The sequence below is a fragment of the Chaetodon trifascialis genome, chromosome 3 (genome assembly GCF_039877785.1).
Source record: "Chaetodon trifascialis isolate fChaTrf1 chromosome 3, fChaTrf1.hap1, whole genome shotgun sequence".
NCBI classification, from domain to species: domain Eukaryota; kingdom Metazoa; phylum Chordata; class Actinopteri; order Chaetodontiformes; family Chaetodontidae; genus Chaetodon; species Chaetodon trifascialis.
The window spans coordinates 28,875,630-28,896,928 of NC_092058.1; the positions used below are offsets into that span (position 1 = coordinate 28,875,630).

The 21,299-nt window shown below is 42.3% G+C and overlaps 1 protein-coding gene across 3 annotated transcripts in view; it reads left to right on the top strand.

Annotated features, from left to right (window-relative positions):
* The window catches only part of lhfpl4a (LHFPL tetraspan subfamily member 4a), a 38,265-nt gene extending 19,528 nt beyond the window's left edge, over positions 1-18,737 (top strand). The window contains exons 2-5 of one of the 3 annotated variants that reach the window (XM_070959838.1): positions 10,712-10,948; positions 13,063-13,079; positions 15,381-15,413; positions 18,182-18,736. In XM_070959838.1, coding sequence (XP_070815939.1) covers positions 10,712-10,948; positions 13,063-13,079; positions 15,381-15,413; positions 18,182-18,235 — 341 coding nt within the window. In that variant the 3' untranslated portion in view covers positions 18,236-18,736. Of the gene's footprint in view, positions 1-10,711; positions 10,949-13,062; positions 13,317-15,380; positions 15,414-18,181 lie in introns of those variants that run through there. The other 2 variants (XM_070959839.1, XM_070959837.1) reach the window with 2 other exon arrangements.
* Positions 18,738-21,299: the final 2,562 nt, after the last annotated feature.

Genomic DNA, 21,299 nt, shown 5'->3' on the forward strand with positions numbered 1-21,299 from the left:
CTATAGATCTGTGGACATTCAGTGGAGTAAAAAGTACATCGCTGATAAAGTATTCAGTCATTAGGGCTTTAAAAAGCACAAATGAGACTGTTCAGCTGGAAAATCTCTCTGTGCACTCACTGTTTCATGAGGAGCTACACAGCAGCACCGACTACATCACAGGGAGTCAACAATATAAAGGGTTCTTACTAAAGGAGTATATCAGCATCCATTTCCATCATGAGTTTAGGGATGTGAGCATCCTAAACCAGTGACAACTGCAAAAAACATTCACTCATCAATCAATAATACAAAATTTAAATTATTTAGAAATTTGAAATTCCAATTTAATTTATTCATTCACAAGCAAGGTTGGAGCAAACCCAGCCAGGAGTGCAGTGACGACAGAAGTGCTGTTAGAGGCAGGAGATTGAAAACGCACTCCAGGCATAAGGCTGGAAGTAGTTTAGATTTTTTTTATAGGCAACAAATGCCATGAAAAGCCCAAAACCAATATTGAGTTTGTCTGTCTCTCAGTGCTTTCTCTCTACTGTACCCTCTCTGTGACAGTCACCCCAAACATCAATGCCTCCTACTGAACCACTGTTTGTTTACTCGAACATTTGCTGCTGTAGTGAGTATTTGGGGCAGCAGGACGGTGTATGTGTTACTGAGTGAAAATCAGCTACATTGTGTGTGTGTGTGTGTGTGTGTGTGTGTGTGTGTGTGTGTGTGTGTGTGTGTGTGTGTGTGTGTGTGTGTGTGTGTGTGTGTGTGTGCACAATGAACTGTGGAATAGTGCTCATGTGTATGTTGAACTGGTCTTTTCATGGGGTTGACAGCAAGATAAATATCACCAGACTTCTCACTCACAAGAGAAGTTTTATTATCTTGAGCAAAGAGCCAGTGATGCAAGCTAAACTACTGCTGGTAGTAGTCCCACTTGTGTGAACAGGAGAGAGCACTCAGGATCGCTTCATAGCTGCTGACAAAGGCAGGATCAGCACCCTGGAGAGTGACTTGGATTCACTCTGACAAAATTAAAGACCATCTCCAAACCTGAATGTTTTATGGGGAGAGGCATTGTTGCACTGATGGCTGTGGGTTGAATATTTCAAGTCTGCTGCACTTGACTTCATGAAACTGTGATGTAGCATTGAACTGAAGTGTATGGTGAAGTGTTTTACCTCACAGGGTCAGGACAGCTTGCAGCACTGCTGGATCAGAGCACAAGCAGGATTTTCCACCTGGGTATGAGTATTTTTTGAGGAATGAGATGGTGACAAAGGTTTCATTAGGGTTACATACCAAAACAACAGGGTTAGGTTTAGAGAAAGATCATGGGTTAGAGTAGTAAGTAATTCATTAAGCTTGAGGAACTTCCATTGACATGGAAACAATAATAAAAGTGATCACATTAAGGGAATGATTGTGGTCATGCTTTAAAAACAAAAACACTGACTGTTGGCTGGACTTACCCATCCACCCCCCAGCCAGCCTGCTCTCTTACGTTATTGTGTTACTACAGTAACTGACCAGGTATTCATTATTAAAATGCACAACAGCAGTCCCCAAATCAACCAGAGCTGACATCTTAAGAGTCACTTGTGCTGTGTTAGAGCTTAGACTACCTTACAGGATAGTGACCATGTATTAGAAATGTCTGTATAGCTGTTAAATGTGAGTATATCTCCCCCTCATACTCTCTCCTACACACCAGGGCCTGTGCTGGCATACTGTGTGTGTGTGTGTGTGTGTGTGTGTGTGTGTGTGTGTGTGTGTGTGTGTGTGTGTGTGTGTGTGTGTGTGTGTGTGTGTGTGTGTGTGTGTGTGTGTGTGTGTTTGTCCTGGCTGTTTACTGTGTTTTGGCTGTCAGTGTGTGTACTGCTGCTGTGTATTCCTTGGTCTTTCTCCCATTCATGTGACTCATCTCACCCTCATAACAAACACACAAAAACACGCTGACTGTCCTGTTCAGTGTCTTCATGTCTGTTTATTGTCCCGCCATCTGAGCAGGGTCTGAGAACTGGATATATATTTTATATCTACTCCAGCCCCTTACACCCCCACCCCTCCTTCTCATAGGTCCAGCCAGTTGCCAAGGCAACCCCACCTCCCTCACTTCCCTTCCTGCATTCGAATCCCTCCATCTTCTCACCCTTATCGCCTTCTCCTCTCTCCGTCTCTCTCTCTTTCACCGTCTATCCTTCATCTAATTCTGTCAGCCTGGTTTTCCATCTAGCAGGCTCCCTCCTCCTCCTCCTGCCTCATCCCTCTTCCTCCTCTATCTGCTCATGCTTTCTATCTTTGTTTTCCCCTCTGTCTTTCTCCCCTCTTCATGCTCTTGATAGGATTGTGACTTGCATCTAATGTTTACCAAATCAGGAGACCATATGCTACACTGCATCTTTGTGTGTGTGTGTGTGTGTGTGTGTGTGTGTGCGTGTGTGTGCGTGTGTGTGTGTGTGTGTGCGTGTGTGTGTGTGCGTGTGTGTGTGTGTGTGTGTGTGTGTGTGCGTGTGTGTGTGTGTGTGTGTGTGCTCATTCATCTTAAAGTCGTGTTGTGCTGATAGTTGTAGGAGTGTCCAGGGATAATTGGTTGTATCGACCAATGCTGCATGTGTCACAGTTGTACTAATTGAGAAGCCACGCATGTGTGCAAATCACACACACATGCACATCTACACACACACACACACACACACACATCTAATGCACCTGCTTCTCCTCTGTTGAATCTGTCCATATCTTTCTTCCATCTGGTGAACTGTTGTCCGTATGTTGTGCTGACATGGCCAAATGGTAAGGCCCTGATATTGACAGTCAAATGAAATCACAATGAAGCATCTCACATGTACTTATATTCTCTTAATTGCAGGGACTCTCTTCACCATCTTTTGTATATAAAAGATATAAAAACATGAGAAATTCATGCGCATATTAGCAGTATTGTTTTTTGCATTTTTGTTTCATATGAACAGAAACCACATCACATCCTGGGCAACTTTACAGGGTCACACTAGCTAACTATCTTGTACATGATAGATTAGAACAAGCGAGTCCAAAGGGTCTTAAAGATGCTGCACACATACCGATCGGTCACCATACTTTCCTCATGTGTTTTTACGTATTCTGGTTGAAGCTGGCCTAAACTGCTGGGAATTACAGCATTTTTATAGGAATTCCATTTGTTTCACCTTCTTGCTATGACAAGTCAAAATGCCTGGACGAGTGAGGAAGATTTCAATCAAATACTGCACACTCCTACACAGACCTGAGAAGAGCTCTAACCATCCTTGTGAACGACTGAGTCTTTCCAGGATGCCCCTTTCATACCCAATGGTGATACTATCAGCTGTGGCCAATGAGCCTGTTTACCTGTGGGATGTTCCAAACAGGTGTTTTTGGAGCGTTCCACAGCTTTCCCAGTCTTTAGCTGCTCCTGTACCGACTTGTTTGAAACATGTTGCTGCGTCAAATTCAGAATAAGCTGATTTTTATATAAATCAAGTTGATGAGGTCAAACATTTAATATATTGTCTTTCTACTGCATGTGTTCAGTTGTCTTTAAAAAAGAAGTGCTAGTCAAAAAAGGATTAGTAAGATATCAGTTTTTATTCATGGACTGCAGAGCGTCCAACCTTTTGTTGAATCAGGTTGTAACAACAACATTATGTTCTATAACTAGTATGTGTGAGTCCTTTGCTGGGCTGACTGTTTTTATTTTTATTTTTTGGAGAGAGATCTTAAATCAAAAGAGAAAAGTTATCAAGTCACAAAGGATCTTAGGGTGCAAGAATACACGGAATGTGATCAGTGACCACAATTGGCTGTCAAAAATGAAAAGGTACTTATTTATTTTTTCATGCTGTTGTTTGTGTTGGAGATTGCGGGAATGTGTCTGTTGTCTACTGTGTTGTTTTGAATTAACAGAATCACTTAAGTCATCTGCTCCACCTCCTCACAGTCTGTCCAACCAAATGTTAATTAACACCTCTGAAATGCCAAAGCCTCAAGGCCACCTGGGAAATGCAGTTCTTTTCAAAGCTGAGAAAGAGGAGGAAAAAATCAATAACACAGCTGCTGCGTGGTTCATAGAGCTGCACTGTAGAAATCCCATCAGGAAGACAAAAAGCCTGTCAGAGAGGGTTGTTGTCAATCATCAAGGCTGAGATTTTTCTTCTTCCTGTTTTTCTGCAAACTATTTATTTCCTGTTTTGAGTGATAGCATGCAGCCCCTGAGGTCCGTGTATTTTTCTTTCTTCTCTGTACTGTAGCTCGTGGTCTAGTAAAGGAGCCGGTGCAAATGACACGACTTCATTGAATTGTGTTTGTCTTGCTTGCTCACTGACTGGCAGTGGTGCAGTGAGTCTGTTGGATTTCCTCATGTGGCTTAAGAACTTTGGAAGGGGTCGGGGGAACAGAGGCATCAGTGCGTTCATAAGTCTTCCTGTTGTTATGGAGATGCTGAAAAACTCATCTGCGTGCAAAGACTTTTTTTATTCTGTCTCAGAGGGCTTTTCTAGAATGACACAGTGCTGATCATTTTCTAAACCCTGGCAAATCTTTCAGCCATATTGCTCAGTGTAGACTGCCTCCTACAACATTTGTCAACAAAAAGCTCCATCTGTGAAAAATATTTGGCAAAGTACTCTTCTCCTTTGCAGCTTTCAACATCCAAAAGCAGAGGCTGAGGAAATCCATTCCTGCTTCAGTCACTCGAACAGTCACACTCAGTTGACTGCAACAATACAGTATCACAACAGTAAATATGAAAAATGTGACAAATCAAAGCTATTATTTCATTTCTGATGATGTTAAAATACAAGTGGCCCCTTGATGTTACAGTGATTATTACACTCCACAATACAAAAGTGTCAGAGATAAAATAACACACTGATGAAGAGGTTCTCTGTGATGAGGATAAAATGTTCATTTTGAACTAAGGTTAGCATCTAAAAGGCCACAGGGGCCTGAAGGCCTCAGTATGGTCTCTGTGCCAGTACACGCGTCATGATCTCTGTGTGTGCATGCTGTGGACAGTTGCTGATGTGTGCATACTGTACTCACCATCTTATCAATATGGGATTTGCCATTGCACTCCAGACAAAAAAAATAGACTGGAGGCTCCCAGACGGCTACTGCAATAAAAACAAACAAAAAAACAAACAAAAAAAAAACAAAAACAGGTATATCCACTGCTCAAGTTCACTGCAGTGTCCTTATTTTTAGCCATTCTAGCAGTGTTGCTCACGGGTTGACAATGTCAGTGTGTTGGTTGGTCCACCACTTGTGACCAGACAGAAATTTCTCAGTCTCCTGTTTATGCAGCTCCATCATCAAGTCACAGTTCAGACTGCACTGTCCACACCCCATCCATTGCTAGTGTGGCAAAAACCACAGTTCACTTTCACAACAGAGAAGCATCATTTTTACAAAACACCCCAAGCTTTGTTTTTCCTTTATGACATCTCCCAGCTTTATCACCACCAGGTCCCATTAAGATACTTGGTAATTGGTAATCAAATAAACCACAAATAAAATGTTTTTGTTTTTTGTTTTTTTAATTCCAAAAGCATAGCACTCCAATCACCCAAAGCTAGATATTATGCACATAGATTCTAACTTCTCCAATATGGAGCGTTTTTGTAGTGGTTAATGGTTTTGAGTCAGAGAGCAGCCAGAGGTCACACTGGCTGCCTCCAGCATGCTCACACAATGCGCTGTGACTGTGCCTTGGCCGTACTTGCATGTGTGCACTGTAGATATGTGGGAGCTGACACAGATGAGAGACAGTGTGTCACAGCAAACAACTGGACGTTTTGCTGTTTTTTCAAGAGTTATTTCAAGAGAGTGCAGTGCAGTTCCCTGACAATGATATAGTGTCTTGTATAATTTCCCACAACTTCTAACAGCTGCAGAGGAAGGGAAGGAGACAGCAGTAGAGCATTATTTTGAATAAATCATCCTCTGAGCAAGTTAAGAGTTGCACCCATCCTTGATGTATTCTTGAGAAACTTGGTGGCGGGAATTTTTTTTCACATTAATTGATTGTGGGTCCAGGCAGTGATGATGCTCCCAAACTGACCAGATGGTGGTGCTATAATCACGAACTTTACATTACTTATGCACATTTACCCAATCACAAACCCTGTTACGTGAACACACAACAAAGAAATCAGTTTGTTTGTTTTTTTTTCCACCAAAAAATGCATCTGATTTCTTCTATTCTAGAATTTAGGCTTTACAGAAATCAATGTATCAAATTGAATGCTCCATCAATAGAAATACTGGTAAATAAAACATGAGACTAAAGTGGATTTTACTTAGTCTTTATAGCAGGTGTCGCCTCTTCTTCACGGGACCTGACCTAAGGTGCAGCCCTCAGAGGACTGGAGATGACTAGGCCGACAGTTTTGCAGTGGAAACACTCAACTTTGAAGGAGGCAGCCCCTGAAACAGGAAACAGCAACTTTAATAGCGTTAATTAAAACCAGTGTTTCTCAAAATGAAAAACTACGTTTTCCATAATTCCTGTTGAGCCCTGTCCACCTTCTGTACCTCCCCAGTGAGGGTAAAGATTGCTTCAGTTCTTAATGTTCCAGAAGGATAGCGTGTGCCTTATCCAACAGGAAGAATTTTAAATCGTCTATTTGTTAATCTGCGCATGGTTTAGTGACTAAAAACATGACACATAGAATCTTTAAACTTGAGATTCTGTTCGTGCTGATTGAAAATATATGTGGAACTAGGGCCAATTAAGGAGTTTTATAATGGAGCATTCATTTAGTGGAGATAATAAAGATTATCCTAAGCCCTTACTGAGGCCACCGTTGCCAGTGTACTATTACTGTAGAGTGAGCGGCTGAAATAAATCCCACAGTGAGTGAGGAGCCGTCGAGTGACTGGAAGAGAAGCTACAAAGTACTACTTTGTTGGACTACTTAGTATCATGCCTCAAAAATGAGATCAAGTCAGTGCTGATCTACAAATCCTGGCCACACACACACACACACACACACACACACACACACACACACACACACACACACACACACACACACACACACACGCACATACACACACACACACGCACACACACACACACATACACACACACACACACACACACACACACACACACACACACACTTCTCACATGAGTGAACTCATTTGTAGAGAATCCGACATTCACTTTTTCTGTCATACATGAGCACATAGACACAGACATACACACACATGCAGGAAGGAGGGTGGGCTGCTGAGCGGTGTAACCTTCGCAGTATCCCTGACACAGATTTAAACGAGTCTCAATGAATTATTTAGACTGAGTCTTGTTCACTTCTGTCAGCCAGGCGGGACTAAAGGAAAAACCACAAGGAACGCACAAACTCTTCACACCATGTCAAACCTGCTGTGGCCACTTCTAAAGCACACTGCAGTAACTGGATGTCATGTTTTCAGTGTGCCACTAAACACAGAGGCTGCACACTTCAAACTTAAGTATGATAAAAAGTATAATGCTGGCATCATAGAACTGGGGGTCATGTTCAGCAGCTTGTGACACTGACCCAAACCACAGATGGTCACATGGGTCAGAGCTGAAAGGAGTTTTGGAAATCAAAACTATTCCAACCATTCTCTATTTTTGTTTAGCCTGTTCAGCCATCATACCTCCTTTATTCCCTGTTTGGGAGAATGTACAACGCTGCTTTTGAATCCAGAGTCTCATTTCTCATTAGAAGATACTACAAGGCCCTTAATTAGTGTCCTCCAACATAAAACTGCACTAATCAATATTTTTATGCACAATGTAGTAAAACACCAGTGTGTAAGATTTCCTGGGCTCTATTGGCAGAAATGAAATCTAATAGTCATATGTTTCATTAGTATAGAATAACCTGAAAATCATCAGAATTTTTTTTTGTTACCTCAGAAAGGGACCTTCAGAATGAGTGTGTCTTCTTCCACAGAGTTTGCCGTGTTGCACTGCCATGTTTCTACAAGAGCTCAGAATGGACAAACCAACACTGGTGCTCATGAATTTCGTGGCCACTGAAGGCTCTACTACATGCTTGGAAAGGGAGGGTGAGTCAAGGTCTATTCAGTTGGGTGCAGTCTGCAACTTCACAACTAGATTCCACTAAATCTTACACACTGGTCTTTTAAATGACTGAAAGTTGTTGCTCGTAGTGACATATCCCCAGAGAGTTACCACCAAACCACCACAACTTTACTGTTTAGGTTCAGTCTGCACTCATCAGCCTTGTTTCAGGCAGCTGTTTTCAGTGAAGAAGCTCTGATAAACCCACTGTATGCTACCTGTCTGGCATCATGCAGCAGTGACCAGCTGGTGAACACAGTGAGGCCTTTAGCAGCTACAGAGTACCAATTTTGGTGTGAATCATTAGCAGTAATAGCAGTTTGATGAATAAGTACAAGCTGTACAATAATATGGACTCAAGATTACTTACTAGCATTTTTGCTGTGTTTAACTGCACCTCATGGTCTTCACCAACAAATGGAGACAGGCTGTCCTAATGGGACCTGTCTATGAGACTGAGAGAGATGAAAGTACTGTCACAGCAGAGGCAGCTGTTATTGTATTAATTATAATAGTGCATGTAATTTATCAATCTCCATTCTGATCTTTTTCTGTTTCTCGTTTTAAAGATTATTTAGTTTTTTACCTTTATTTTTATAGTATACCCAGGAGATGGGATAGAGCGACGACCTGTAACAAAGCTTGTAGGCCAGGAAGATTGCAGTTATGTGGTGTGTGTCCCAGACAAGATCACATCTGATTGGCTGGTAGGTGTGCATTAAATTAGGACACCTCAAATGCAGTTCAGATCACATACCAGATATTAGGATGCAAGTAACCGTAGTAGCATGCTGATTGCGGTGGTTCATTGAAGTGATGGTTACAGATTCTAACAAAATAATGGTGTACACGTCTGCCTTGTCAGGGTATTGTAATATTTACTGTATCGCAAAGTCTATGGATACTATGCAGTGTTTGGACAGCGTATGAGTCCAGACAGCGTCTTCTCTGCATTGCCATAGTGCATCATCAACTCCACAGCACGCCTGCAGCTCGCAGAGACTGTGGGGATTTCCTCTTCTTCACTGTCCTTACATCAGCTGAAACCTTAAGTCCTATATGTCCCTACACACACTGAACCTCTACATTAGCGTGATTCATCTGGTCTATGCACGCCTCTCAACAGTAGCAGTGGTCCAGTAAAACAGGCGGTCAGGGACCCATCTGTTAAGGCCAGCCTGGCCGCAGCTGGCCCCTCTACACACCAGGGGACCACTCAGGCCTTATGGGAGCCTGCACACACAGTCTCTCCACAGAAGAACAGAGTAAAAACATTATTGTGCAGATGTGCACAAACACTGAGGCCCTACAGTATACACACATTTTGAGTGTGTGTGTGTGTGTGTGTGTGTGTGTGTGTGTGTGTGTGAGTGTGTGTGTGTGTGTGTGTGTGTGTGTGTGTGTGTGTGTGTGTGTGTGTGTGTGTGTGTGTGTGAGTGTGTGTGTGTGTGTGTGTGTGTGTGTCTGCAAATATTTCAGAGGAGCCACTGCATCTAGTCTTCAATGACTACAATTTAGTCACTGACTTTAAAGACGAACAATCAAAATGTGTGTTTGTGCCTAGGCAAGAATACCAATGTGTCAGCCCAACATATGCATTTTGTTCTCCTTCAACACATCATCCATTAACAAAGATTTTTAAATGGCAAGTGGTGGTTTTATAGTGTGTTAAGAGCTGTTGTTATTTCCCAGCAAGCAGAAGCTGTGCAAACAAACATGATGTTTAATTAGTGATTCAGAGGTGTTGGAAGGCATTTTTTACCTTACGATGAAGCCAGGCTAGCTGTTTCCCTGTTTTGAGTGTAGCTAGATTGCTAAAGTAGGCGTAAGCATATTTCCCCCCCCCCCCCCCAAAAAAAATCAATGAGGAAAAACTATTCCCATAACAGGTGTCTGTGGTCCGAAGAGGTTTTAATGTATTTTACCCTTACAAAAAAGCAAATGGAAATTTGTCACATTTGAATCACATGTATTTTTAGCATGTGAAAGTATGTCACACGTGATTAAAACACATCAAAGCCTTTCACTCCCTCTCTCTCCTTCATACTGTCATGTTCTATCTCTCCATTTCCCACTCCATCAGTTCAAAGACTTGCCTGTACTGAGCAACAGAGAGCAGAGAGGGGAAGAGATTGAGTGATGAGGCAGATACTGGAAATACCACCGCAACAGACCTACGACCCAGAGTGAAATGGAAAAAATAATATTCTGTCTTCTCTCCTCTGTATCACCTCTTTTCTCTCACTTTCATCTTGTCAACTTCATATAACCCTCTGCCCAACCCGCTGTTTTACACCTAAACCAATTTTCTCTCCCCACTGCCTCACCCTCCTGTTTCATTGCCCTGCCCTTCAATCTTGCTTTGCTCTACAACTCAACCCGCTTCCTGTATTGATTTTCCTTCCAGTGCTGCTTTTCAATGGAACATAACCCTGTCACCTTGACTCATCATTCTGCATGTTTCTACATACACTACCTGACAAAATCCACTATCACACAAACCACATTCTGCTACACTGTATGACCATATGACCACCGTGTCCATCATGCCACTGTACTCAAGTAACTAAAACTCCTTCTTCTTCTGTTGTCCCTTCATCCCTCCACACTTCCCTCTCTGCCCTCCAGCCGTGTGTCTGGTGCTCGGCTGTATGATTTTCCCAAACGGCTGGGACGCCGAGGTGATCCGGGACATGTGCGGAGAGGACACGGGGAAGTACACCCTGGGCAACTGCTCAGTGCGCTGGGCCTACATCCTGGCCATCATCGGCATCCTGGACGCCCTCATCCTCTCCTTCCTGGCCTTTGTGCTCGGCAACCGGCAGAGTGACTTCCTGCAGGAGGAGCTGAAGGCTGACAACAAAGGTGAGAAGTGGAAATTATTCAAATGTTGTTATAGTTCTAAGCATTTTTGATGAAACTACAGGAAGGGCCAAGAAGCCAAGTAATGTGTTTCTGTCATGCATTCATAGTTGTAGTCCTATTGGTTGTGAAATGACTAATAGCTACACAAGGTCTTGGGGTTGGATCAGTGGATCACCTCAGCCGGCAGCTGTGAATCAGGCTGCAATGGCCATAATTCTTGGGAGGAAATGTATCGGTCAAAGAACATCCACAGAAAGTGCTTGTTTTACCACTGACAGGCTCAGGATTCAGATTCTAAGTGTCTGACAACAGTATGGAAAGGATCCCTAGAGAGATGTTGCATTAAATAAGATGTCTTTTTTTTATTAGAAACTGTGACCATATCGCTGTGTTCTAAGCTACCAGATCCATTGACAAAAACAGTCATTTTATCTCACAGAACACAGAAATGGCTGGTCTAATAGGTTGGTCTGTTTGTGTTATTGTGTGACTTCTTGTTGTATTTTAGTTTGGAGGCAAACTAAAGTGTTTAAACCAGAGCCAGCAGGCAAGCACTGAGCCATTGTGGGAAATTAAAGGATGCTAAGGAGTTCTAATAAATACTGTACACAACAATCTCTGCCAACTACTTTTTGACCAATGCAAATTCTCACAACTGAAAACTTTTACTCATCAGGCCTCAATATCTCTTTCACTTGATTCTTCTTTACATCTCATTTCATTTTCTTTGTCTTCTCAAAAGCCTGATTCAGCTAAAAGAATCTTGCTGGTGTACTAGCACACATATTTAAGTTTAGGATCATTTACCGGCCGGGTAACAACTCAGCCAAGCCAAGAGCAGATATCAGTCTCAAAAAGCGAACTTAGAGAGCCTGGTTTGTTTGTTTGTTTGTTTGTTTGTTTGTTTGTTTGCTTGCTTGCTTGGTGGCTTGCTTTTTTGTTTGAATGTTGAACCAAATTCAGCATATTGTTGACAGGAAGTGAATTAAGTTTTAAAGTTGCTGAATATCCTAAATTATTGAAAACATTGAAAAATGCTCTAGCATCCTAAATTGAGGACACATGTTAATTAATTGGTTTGCATGCATGATTAATTTGTTCTTCTCGGGTGTGACCTGAGTAAATGAGCATGTTTTGCATTTTAACTGATCAGAAAAAGAATTTTTCATGTGAGCACACAATGGCATTTCACAAACTTCATGGAGGGCATAGACATTTAGCAATGTTATTTTGGTTATGATTGTGAATGAAGATGTCCTCACTAGTGCTGACAAATCTAATTAACCCCTGCAGGCCTGAAACTCACACTGTAATTACAGTGACGTCCTCAGCTGTGTGGTTGGTGTACTTATGACAGTAAATGTTGGTCGTGGCATTTTCTGTATGTGACTGTTGCTGTGTCGAGAAATGTTGCAGCATCATCAGAGGAGGTGAAGACTGTGTTGAGCTGCCTTAAGAGAAATCAAGAATAAACTCCCCCAATTCCTCTGAGTGTGTGGAGGAAGTTGCCATGGTTACATGTCAGATTCCAAAAGGATGAGGATGTAGTTTCCTCTCACTGCTATGTCTCTGTCTGTTTGTCTGTCTCTCGTTCACTGTTTGCATCTCAGATTTTCTCACTATCTCTCACTACTCCCCCCCACCCCCACCCCTCCTAGTGTCTTTGCCAGTCTCTCTGTCCTTATTCCTCTGTGTGTCGCTGTGTAAAACATCTTCTGCATCTGTAAGTCTATAAACCTGAACAGGTGTCATACACAAACATTTGTATGGACACCTGCTATCATACTTGCATGTGACATTAAAGGTGAGCTGATATTTTGTTACAGTGCCCAACTCCACCCTCTAATCCCCACGTTGTTAGTTTGAATGGTAAAATGCAGTAGGATCACTTATCCACAGTTGTCATCTGTGTGTCTTCGCTTTCCTCCATCGTCGAGCACCTTTGTTGGTATTTGAAAAAGATATTGGTGGAGTTTTAAACCCCACAGAGAGGACTACAGAGGAAAACTGTATATAGTGAATGTGCACAGTGTATTGTTAAAAGGACATTCAGACTCCACGTAAATGAAAAATATTAATCTTTCTCTTTTTGTCTTTTCTTTTCCTTGTCACAGATTTTGCTGTGTCCAGGGTAAGTTCCCACTGTCATTGTTATTGTTGTGGCTTCAGTGTGTATTTACAGGGTTGTGAATGGTCTGTATTATGCGGCAATGCATGGCAGTGTGTGTGGGTCCAGTGAAAGTACACATTTCACTGGAAGCAAAAATGTAGACGTCCAGATCAGGCAGGTAGGAGGGTTGGAAGGATAGTGATATACATGTTGGCATAAATAAAACATGTTAACATGTATCTGAACACGTTAACACTGTACCTACACACATACACAGTCCTGTATTATCCATGAGTTACATGCAAAACACCTACAGAAGCATTCAGTGGCCTTTGTGTATGAGAAAGAAAAGAGAGTGGGGCTCTGTGTCCCTGAGCTGAGCCTGTCAGGCAGCACTTACTGCGCTTCCACACCGTGTAATGCCCCAGGCAAAGACACTGTGGATTTCTTATGCAGCCTGAGAGGAGGAACTGCCTTCAGTTTCCATCTACTATATTTTTGTGCGTTTTGATGGGCAAATTGCAAAAAAAAAAAAAAAAATGAAAAATGAGAATTCATAAAAAGAACCTAGCTATTTCATAAAAAGGGATTTACACAGGGCCAGGGAACAAAAGCTGGCTTTTGAGTTGCCAACAAACTAGTTGCAGATTAGCACGTCCTCTTCATCTTGTTTATTTCCTGCAGCATCAATGAGGAATTCGTGTATTACCATAAAACTGCATGATGTGTGCGGACAGAGAAGACAAACTAATTCATGAATATAACATATCTTGTTGCTATGACTAAAGTGTTTCTGGAGCTCTTTTGATTTTTCTATTACTTTATAATGACGGTACAAAATACATGCTTAACGAACCAGTGTGTGGCATCTAGAGGTTGCAGATTGGAACAAACTGACTACCCCTCGCCTCTTGCAGCAACATTCATATTTGAAGCATTGTAGTCCACCACAACCTCGTTGGTTCTGCTGGCATTGAGCTTCAGGTTTTTACACCATGTGATGAAGCTCTGTATCAGCCCTCTGTACTCCTCTGTAAAAATAGCCTGTAAGTGACGACAGCATGTTTCTCGCTGGAAATGATTCACTGGAATCACTCATGGTAATATAGTGTTAACTTCTGTGTCACCAAAAAATGCAGGTAATAGGTTTAATTAAATTACTTCAAAGTCTTCACTGCATATATTACATTGAGACTGGACAGACATGGATGTAAACTGCAACCTGACTGGTTGGTGTATACAACAACAAGGCAGTAAGTTGTAATTTAAAACATCACAGTAATCTCTTCCTGTTCACTGAGTGCAGTTTCCCATCAGCTGATGCTACCTGGTGTCAGGTGGCCTGGTAAAGACCCCGATAAACTGATATATTTGAATCAGGGGACAGGACTGGCCAGAGGGCTGTACTGAGGCAGAAAGGTAGAAGGAGAGAAGGAGACAGTTGGGAAACAAAAGGCGGTAGCATGGCATAGAAAACATCCCGGGGCACAATGCTTTCCCAAAGGAGCAAAGCCTACTGTGAGTGGAGAGGAGACGTCAAGTCGAGGAAGGCCTTTCACTGAGGAGTGTGTCTGCTGCATACACCAGGCCCTCCAGCCTCTCTGTGCATGCACGTCAGCATCAAGGAAAGAGAGGACAGGGAAAAAACAGCCTAATTACAAGGCAAACTGAGTTACAAAAAAATCCCACAAACACAAATGTGACGTGAGCAGCTGTGCGCCGCGGTGCATGAAGAATAAATTGTTCAAAGCACCAGCACGAGGAAAACCATCCAGAGCTCTTCGTGTTCTGCAAGAGGAAGAAGTGGGGGGGCTCTTAATGTGCCACAGTCTTTTTTTCTGCCTTCTTATGCTTTACATGTCTCAAAAATGAAAATAAATAATGCTGTAAATGTGTCAGTATGTAGAATTGTTCTGTGGTATCATATCAGAAAACACTTAGGGCGTAGACAAACATTTGACTTGGAGGATTTGCTGTACAGGGTTTTCACAGGCTGAGTACGACCCCCCATGACCAGCATTTTCCCTACCTAGGGTAATAATTCAGGGGTGTTCAGATGGACTTCCTGAAAGTGAGATTGTGATGTTGAAGTTGTTGGTTTGACTCTGGCCCAGTGAGGAAAGGTAATGCCACCTGCACCAGTAGACGTACTGGACCACACGTAGAAGAACACAGCTCCCAGTGTGTGTTTGATCTTGTGTGAATGTGAAACAGTGAGTTGCTTAAATTAGCATACATGCTTTGTCAACTTTCTTGAGACACACATTAATAATAAGAAACAAACCATGATGACCCTTCTTTAAAACTGCTTCCTCCCTGTAGCTCCATCTTGGCTCCTCTCTACAAATGGACGGAGTAAGACCAACCAGTTTTTCCCATTCGTTTATATGACGCTCTGATCCAGCTCTGCAGCATGCCAGCCTTGCATGCACCTGGTTACCTCTTTGTGAGAAGCTGATGTCTGTCCTCTCCTCTGTCTTGTAAAAGAAAATGCTCTGTGAACCCCTTTTTACCTCTCATCATTTTGTCTTTGTGTTGACTTTGCTACCTTGCAATGGAAAATTAGTTATTGGTGTTTTGGGTGCCACTTTGAAATTTGTATCTTCTCTGGGACAGTAAAAAGTTTAAGAGTGTTTGACCTGTCTGTGGAGCCATTTCATGAGCGGGTCACATTTGTGTGAGTTGTGAAAAGCAATTCACTGGTGTTTCTTAATGATGTTAGTCTTCAGAGGTGTGAGACACAGTGTGGAAATTGGGGCTAATGGGAATGTGTATTTTACAGTGAATACTTAATTGCATTAGAGGAAGGAAGGCTATTGACTATTGCTTGTGCTTCCCCTACAGCTCTTTAGTTGTGTAGGTGAGTCCATGTTATCTTTGCTGTGTGTACAGTGTGTCGTGGACTGATACATCTGCCGTCTAGGTATGAACGGAAAGCACTGGGCAGAGTTTAGAATGCTCCTCTTGACTCATGTGAAACCACTGTGGCGGTCGCAGTGTCAGAGCCTTGTGTCTCTCGCGCGCACACACACACACACACACACACACACACACACACACACACACACACACACACACACACACACACACACACACACACACACACACACAATCTAACCCTTTCCAAGCTTCTTCAGGGCACTTTGTAGCAAAGTCTTTTCCTCATTTTGGCCAAAACTTATTGTGCGGTAGAGGAAAGGTTGGCGGTGATATATAATAAGTGTCATGTTCAAAGGGGGTGTCCCCGGCTGTATTATATGACTTTTCTGTGGTGTCAAGGCCATTAGCACACAATTGGCATCCACCCAGGGCGATGGAGCCAGAGTGATGGCCATCCTAAACAGATTAATAACACACTAATCCCCAACCTCTCCACCTCGCCATCCCCACCCCTCTGCCCCATCCTCAACTCTTCTTCCTGTCCTCACTCATTCACTTTTGGCAAATCGAATTTTCATTAAAAGGGCTTGCGTGGAGGATGAACCATCATTAACCACAGGTCAGCGTCATTAACCCCTCAAGTCCTCCTCTCAGCCAAGCAGGAGTCAGAGGCAGCACTGGCTGGGTATTAATGGAGGTTAAGGGTAGCAAATCAGATTGCGGCTTGTTTAATTGAGTTGCTGACTTACAGTAAATGGTCATTGTTGTGACCTTGTTATTGACATGCCAGTAAGCAGCTCCTATTTTCATCTGAGGTTTCTGTCAGTACGCTGCTCTGTTTATCTCTCAGAGCGAAATGCAGTAATAAATTCTCACATTTTATCACTGAAGCATAAAATATTTTGGATTTCATGTTAGAACAAATCAACATGAAACTGAAGTATTCTGCTTTGACCCTCCTGCACATGTTAGGTTATACAATTAAACAGAAAAAGGATAATGCTGCATTGAAATAATGAGCTCTAAAGGCAGTGTGGAAAATGTGACAGGAAGTGGATTATGGTGTGACCTTTCAAGCCCATTGCATTAGTATGTTTCTTTATGTTTGTTTTTGGTCCCTTTCATTTTCCACATCTCGCCGGCTCGTTCTGACTCATATGTCAGAGTCCTTCTGCCACCTCGCTGCCTTCCATCTGCAGCCAAATGGAGCAGAGCAGCCAGAGATTAAGTGCAGAGATGACTGTCCAAAATCACCAATGATAAATGATGATGATGTGATTACATGGCTGGGTCAAGTCAAACATATTTCAGTGGCTCCAGAGCCAAACATTTGGATGCCATAGCTAGACTCAAATAAGGTTAATTAGAACTGTAAAACCTGAGTCAAATTTTGAAGTACTTCCACTTTTCTAAAGTATTCCATATTCTGTAGCTTTCTACTTCTACTCCATTACATTTCAGAGAGAAATGTTTTCACTTTTCACTTCACTAGCTGAAGTTACTTAGATTACTTCAGATTAATAAGACAAAATATAATCAAGAAGTAAAACATGATGTAATGTTATAGATGAAGATAAAACTTGATTGATCCCTGGTTAGAAATTTACAAGCTACCCTACAGACAAAGACCATAAACTTGTTAAAATACACTCCCCTTTCACCAACTTCAACATTAAAGTGATTTACACATCAATGCATCAATAATTAGAATCCAATGTGATATGCAGGCCGTCCTGCATGATGAATACTTTTACTTTTGGTACTTTAAGTATATTTTGATGCCAATTCTTGTTGTACCTTTCCTTAATTTGTATGAAGCACTTTTACTTGTGAGTACTTCTATATTGTGGTATTGCTACTTTCACTTAAAAGGTCTGTTTACTTCCTCCACCGCTGCCTCGCAGGGGCCAAGCATTGATTAATTCATCATTTAACAAATGCCACATGACTTTCAAGCAGCTTGTAGCATCTTAACAATCATAGAAATCAGGCAAATCTTTGTCTTTCTTTCTTTGTAATATTTGTAATCCATACAAAGCAAATGTCTGGTGCTCTCCTTTACATTAGAGTGTAAAGCACACAGGGCATGAATGAGTGCTGGCCCTTCCCTCCTGTGTCATCCCCTCTTCTCTCGCTCCTCTGACCAGGTGCATTTCTCCCCAAACACTCTTCTTCTCTGCTAAGATGTTGCTGCCGCCATCCTGATGCTGTCTCTCCTCTCTCTCTCTCTGTTCCTCCTTCAGATTGAAATCCGGGACACCAAGGATCCAAGATTTGGAGTCCAGCGGTTCCACTGAGAGCCAAACTTCCTCTCCTCCGCATCCAGTTCCCCCTCCCTCCCTCCATCCACCCCTCTCTTTCTTGGCCTCTCCTCTCCTCTCCTCTCCTCTCCTCTCCTCTCCTCTCCTCTCCTCTCCTCTCCTCTCCTCTCCTCTCTGAAGCTCTTCAGGTTTAACCCTTGGGCTTGGAGGCCAGAGCCCAGCAGTTTGTAAAATAGGACTGAAATGGAAGAACCTAACAATGGCAAACTCTGTCTGTTGGGAGAGAAATACATCCTGAGAGGAAGTATGACCATCAGCTTGATCAAACTCTGGGATAAAATCATTCATAACATACAGTGTTACTGTCTCATAATGTTGTTAACAAGGATTATGATAATGATAACAATGCTTGCAGTGGGAGTATTGTATGAAAATATACATATTTTTATCGAGTGGAGAAAAGCTATTTCCAGCTTTAGAGGTAACATTATAAAGTGCATATGTAAAAGCACACAGGTGCTACTTCTGACATAACTTAAAAAAAAAAAAAAAAAGCAAGAACAAGGAAAAAAAGATGATTTTGTACAGCCGCGGTATAATTTTGAAGTCTTTTTCAGGCCAATTTTCAACTGCTCTTTGTATATGACAAGGTCTGATCCCAGGAACTACAAAAATAAAACAGGTATGTAAATGAGATGTTTCTATGGAAACAGGGTAAAAAGAGACTCTTTTAAGCATTTTTTCTGCCCCATACATGAAACATCCCTGTAAGCTGTAGTCAAACCTGCTTCATTGTCAAATCCTCAAAATGTGTGCTTTTCACTTGTCTTTTAGCCGTGTGTAATTCTGAGGCACCGTCATCCTTCAGTCCATGCTGCACTGAGAACCACAGAAGCTGACAGGCTGTGAAATGTCCTTCCTGTCCTCAGCTATTTCATTCATTCATATATCACTATGTTCAGTTTTCTTTGTTTTTTGAAGTGTGCTTTCTCCCCCAACTCACTGGTCATGTTCAGCTCTGCTCTGGTCAACTGGGTTTGGTTTGTACGTCCGCCACCAGGAAAGGCCCTGCATGCTGCATCTATCTCAGGCTTGCAAAGACGAGGCTTCCTGCACAGGCTCAGCGGGGCTCAGACTCCGTTCGGTCCAACGAGCAGCCCGCTGCACTATCCAGGCCCACCAGCTGAAGAGCACAGAGCTGAGCCTCTATGATGAGAGGACAGACCCAGCACAGACACTCATCAAGACAACAGGCATCACGCACTGTGCCGCTCCCCTGCCCTGATTCCACACAGGACCCCTTTCCATGGAGTGAGAGTCGTGCTTTCATTTTGAATGGAAGGCACCAATGAATGCAAAGGCTGGAAATTGACCCAGATGTGATCATTTTATTTTACCCTCAAATTTTTACCCTCAGTTTTTTAAATGTACTTTTCTTCATCCAGATTGAGCGCTGAAAACAGACAAGTGTGGATTCAGTCCATCAGCACTGAGCTGCAAATAGGGTGCGAGGCAGCATTTGTGACGCCTGCACTTGTCTGGTACCTTCATGGTAAAGGTGTGTTCACATTACAGGAGAAAAACGCTGGTGGCTATTCACATTACTGCACAATGCAAATGTCTTACTCAATACAAAAAGTTTCTTCCATGTTATTTATCCATTTTTACCAACCTGAAAGAGATGGTGAAGGAGAAGGAGTGCCATGGGATGAATTCTCCGTGGTAGGCCTACAGTATCTGGACCCTTCAGAGCTTTTCACAAAGAGAATCCCCTGCACCGGTTTCCAGTACAGATCTCTCAGCTAACCAGTCTGGTCTCATGATATTTTGTGAAATGAGCAGAATCTCTTAAAACTATTGTTAAGTGAAAAATAAATCATGATTCTTGAGCTCTACAGGACCAAAAGACAACGTCACAAAAACACAGCTTTTAGTCTGATCTTTGACCGCAGCTCTTTTCATCTTGTTTTGTCCTCGTCTTCTGTAATGGTTTAATGGTGTGAGACAGGAGAATTAGCTCCACCAGCTTGTTGTTATGTTGATGAACCAACTCCCAACATTTTTTTTTCAGGAAGCTCTGGTCAAATCTACACTAGATTTGGATGGAAACTGTTTTTTAAAGCCTGTGTGTTCTCACCTATGTTTCCTGATTGGACCTCTGCGTAGGGGTTTGTCCACACTGCTCGACTGACATCTTGCTCGCCATCCTGCTGCACCTCTTAAAACAGGGACATACATCTGTATCATTCTTCATGTAGCCCCAACAACGTCAGCCGAGCAGAACAACTGAAAATACCTGTGCAGGTGTGCAGTGCCTGTAACATAATGAGCATTAGCGTTAGATGTTTCTGGTGTCAATCCTCAAATCACTTAATGTTTGGGACAAATGCTTTCAGCAGTTTCAGTAATCTGAACCCAACCCTGATGGTTGTCTTACTTCATTTTAAAGCTGCGTTTCATTGTTCTGTTGCAACACCCAGTGATGTAACTGTGCCAAACCATTGGAAATGATCTATAACTATAAAACGCAAGCTCATGCTTCCAACCACATCACATGGGCATGTTCAGATCAAGAGGGAAATTCCATGCTCCAAACTTAAAAGTGGAGTCTGTGCTCATTTCACAAAATAACGTGAGCCTTTTTTCACAGCTAAAGTCACCACAAGTAATAGTTTTACCCCAGTTCTACTGTTGCACTGACAACTACACAGTGCAGAATTACAGATGGAATTTGGTGTGATTTATTTGTATGAAAGATTTCTTTAGGCGGGATCTGTTGCTTATACTGTGTAGTTTTGGGTCGGTGGGATCATTAGTGTAAACCATGACATTCAAGCTTCATCAGTAGTAGTTCATCCTTCTGAGCGAATCACACGCCAGGACCGAGCTCATCAAGGACACTATACAGACAGCTGTCTCCCTCTCAGTGTTTTTCCTTTTGATTGTACATCTGCCCACAGATATTTGACTCTCTTACCCTACACTGCTATTCAACTGTGCCAAATGAATATATAGAAACTGTACTTTTACATTTGACCCCTGACTTTCAGTTTCAGTGCTTTTGAATGTGTTTCTTCTTTTTCTTTTCTTACATTGCTTT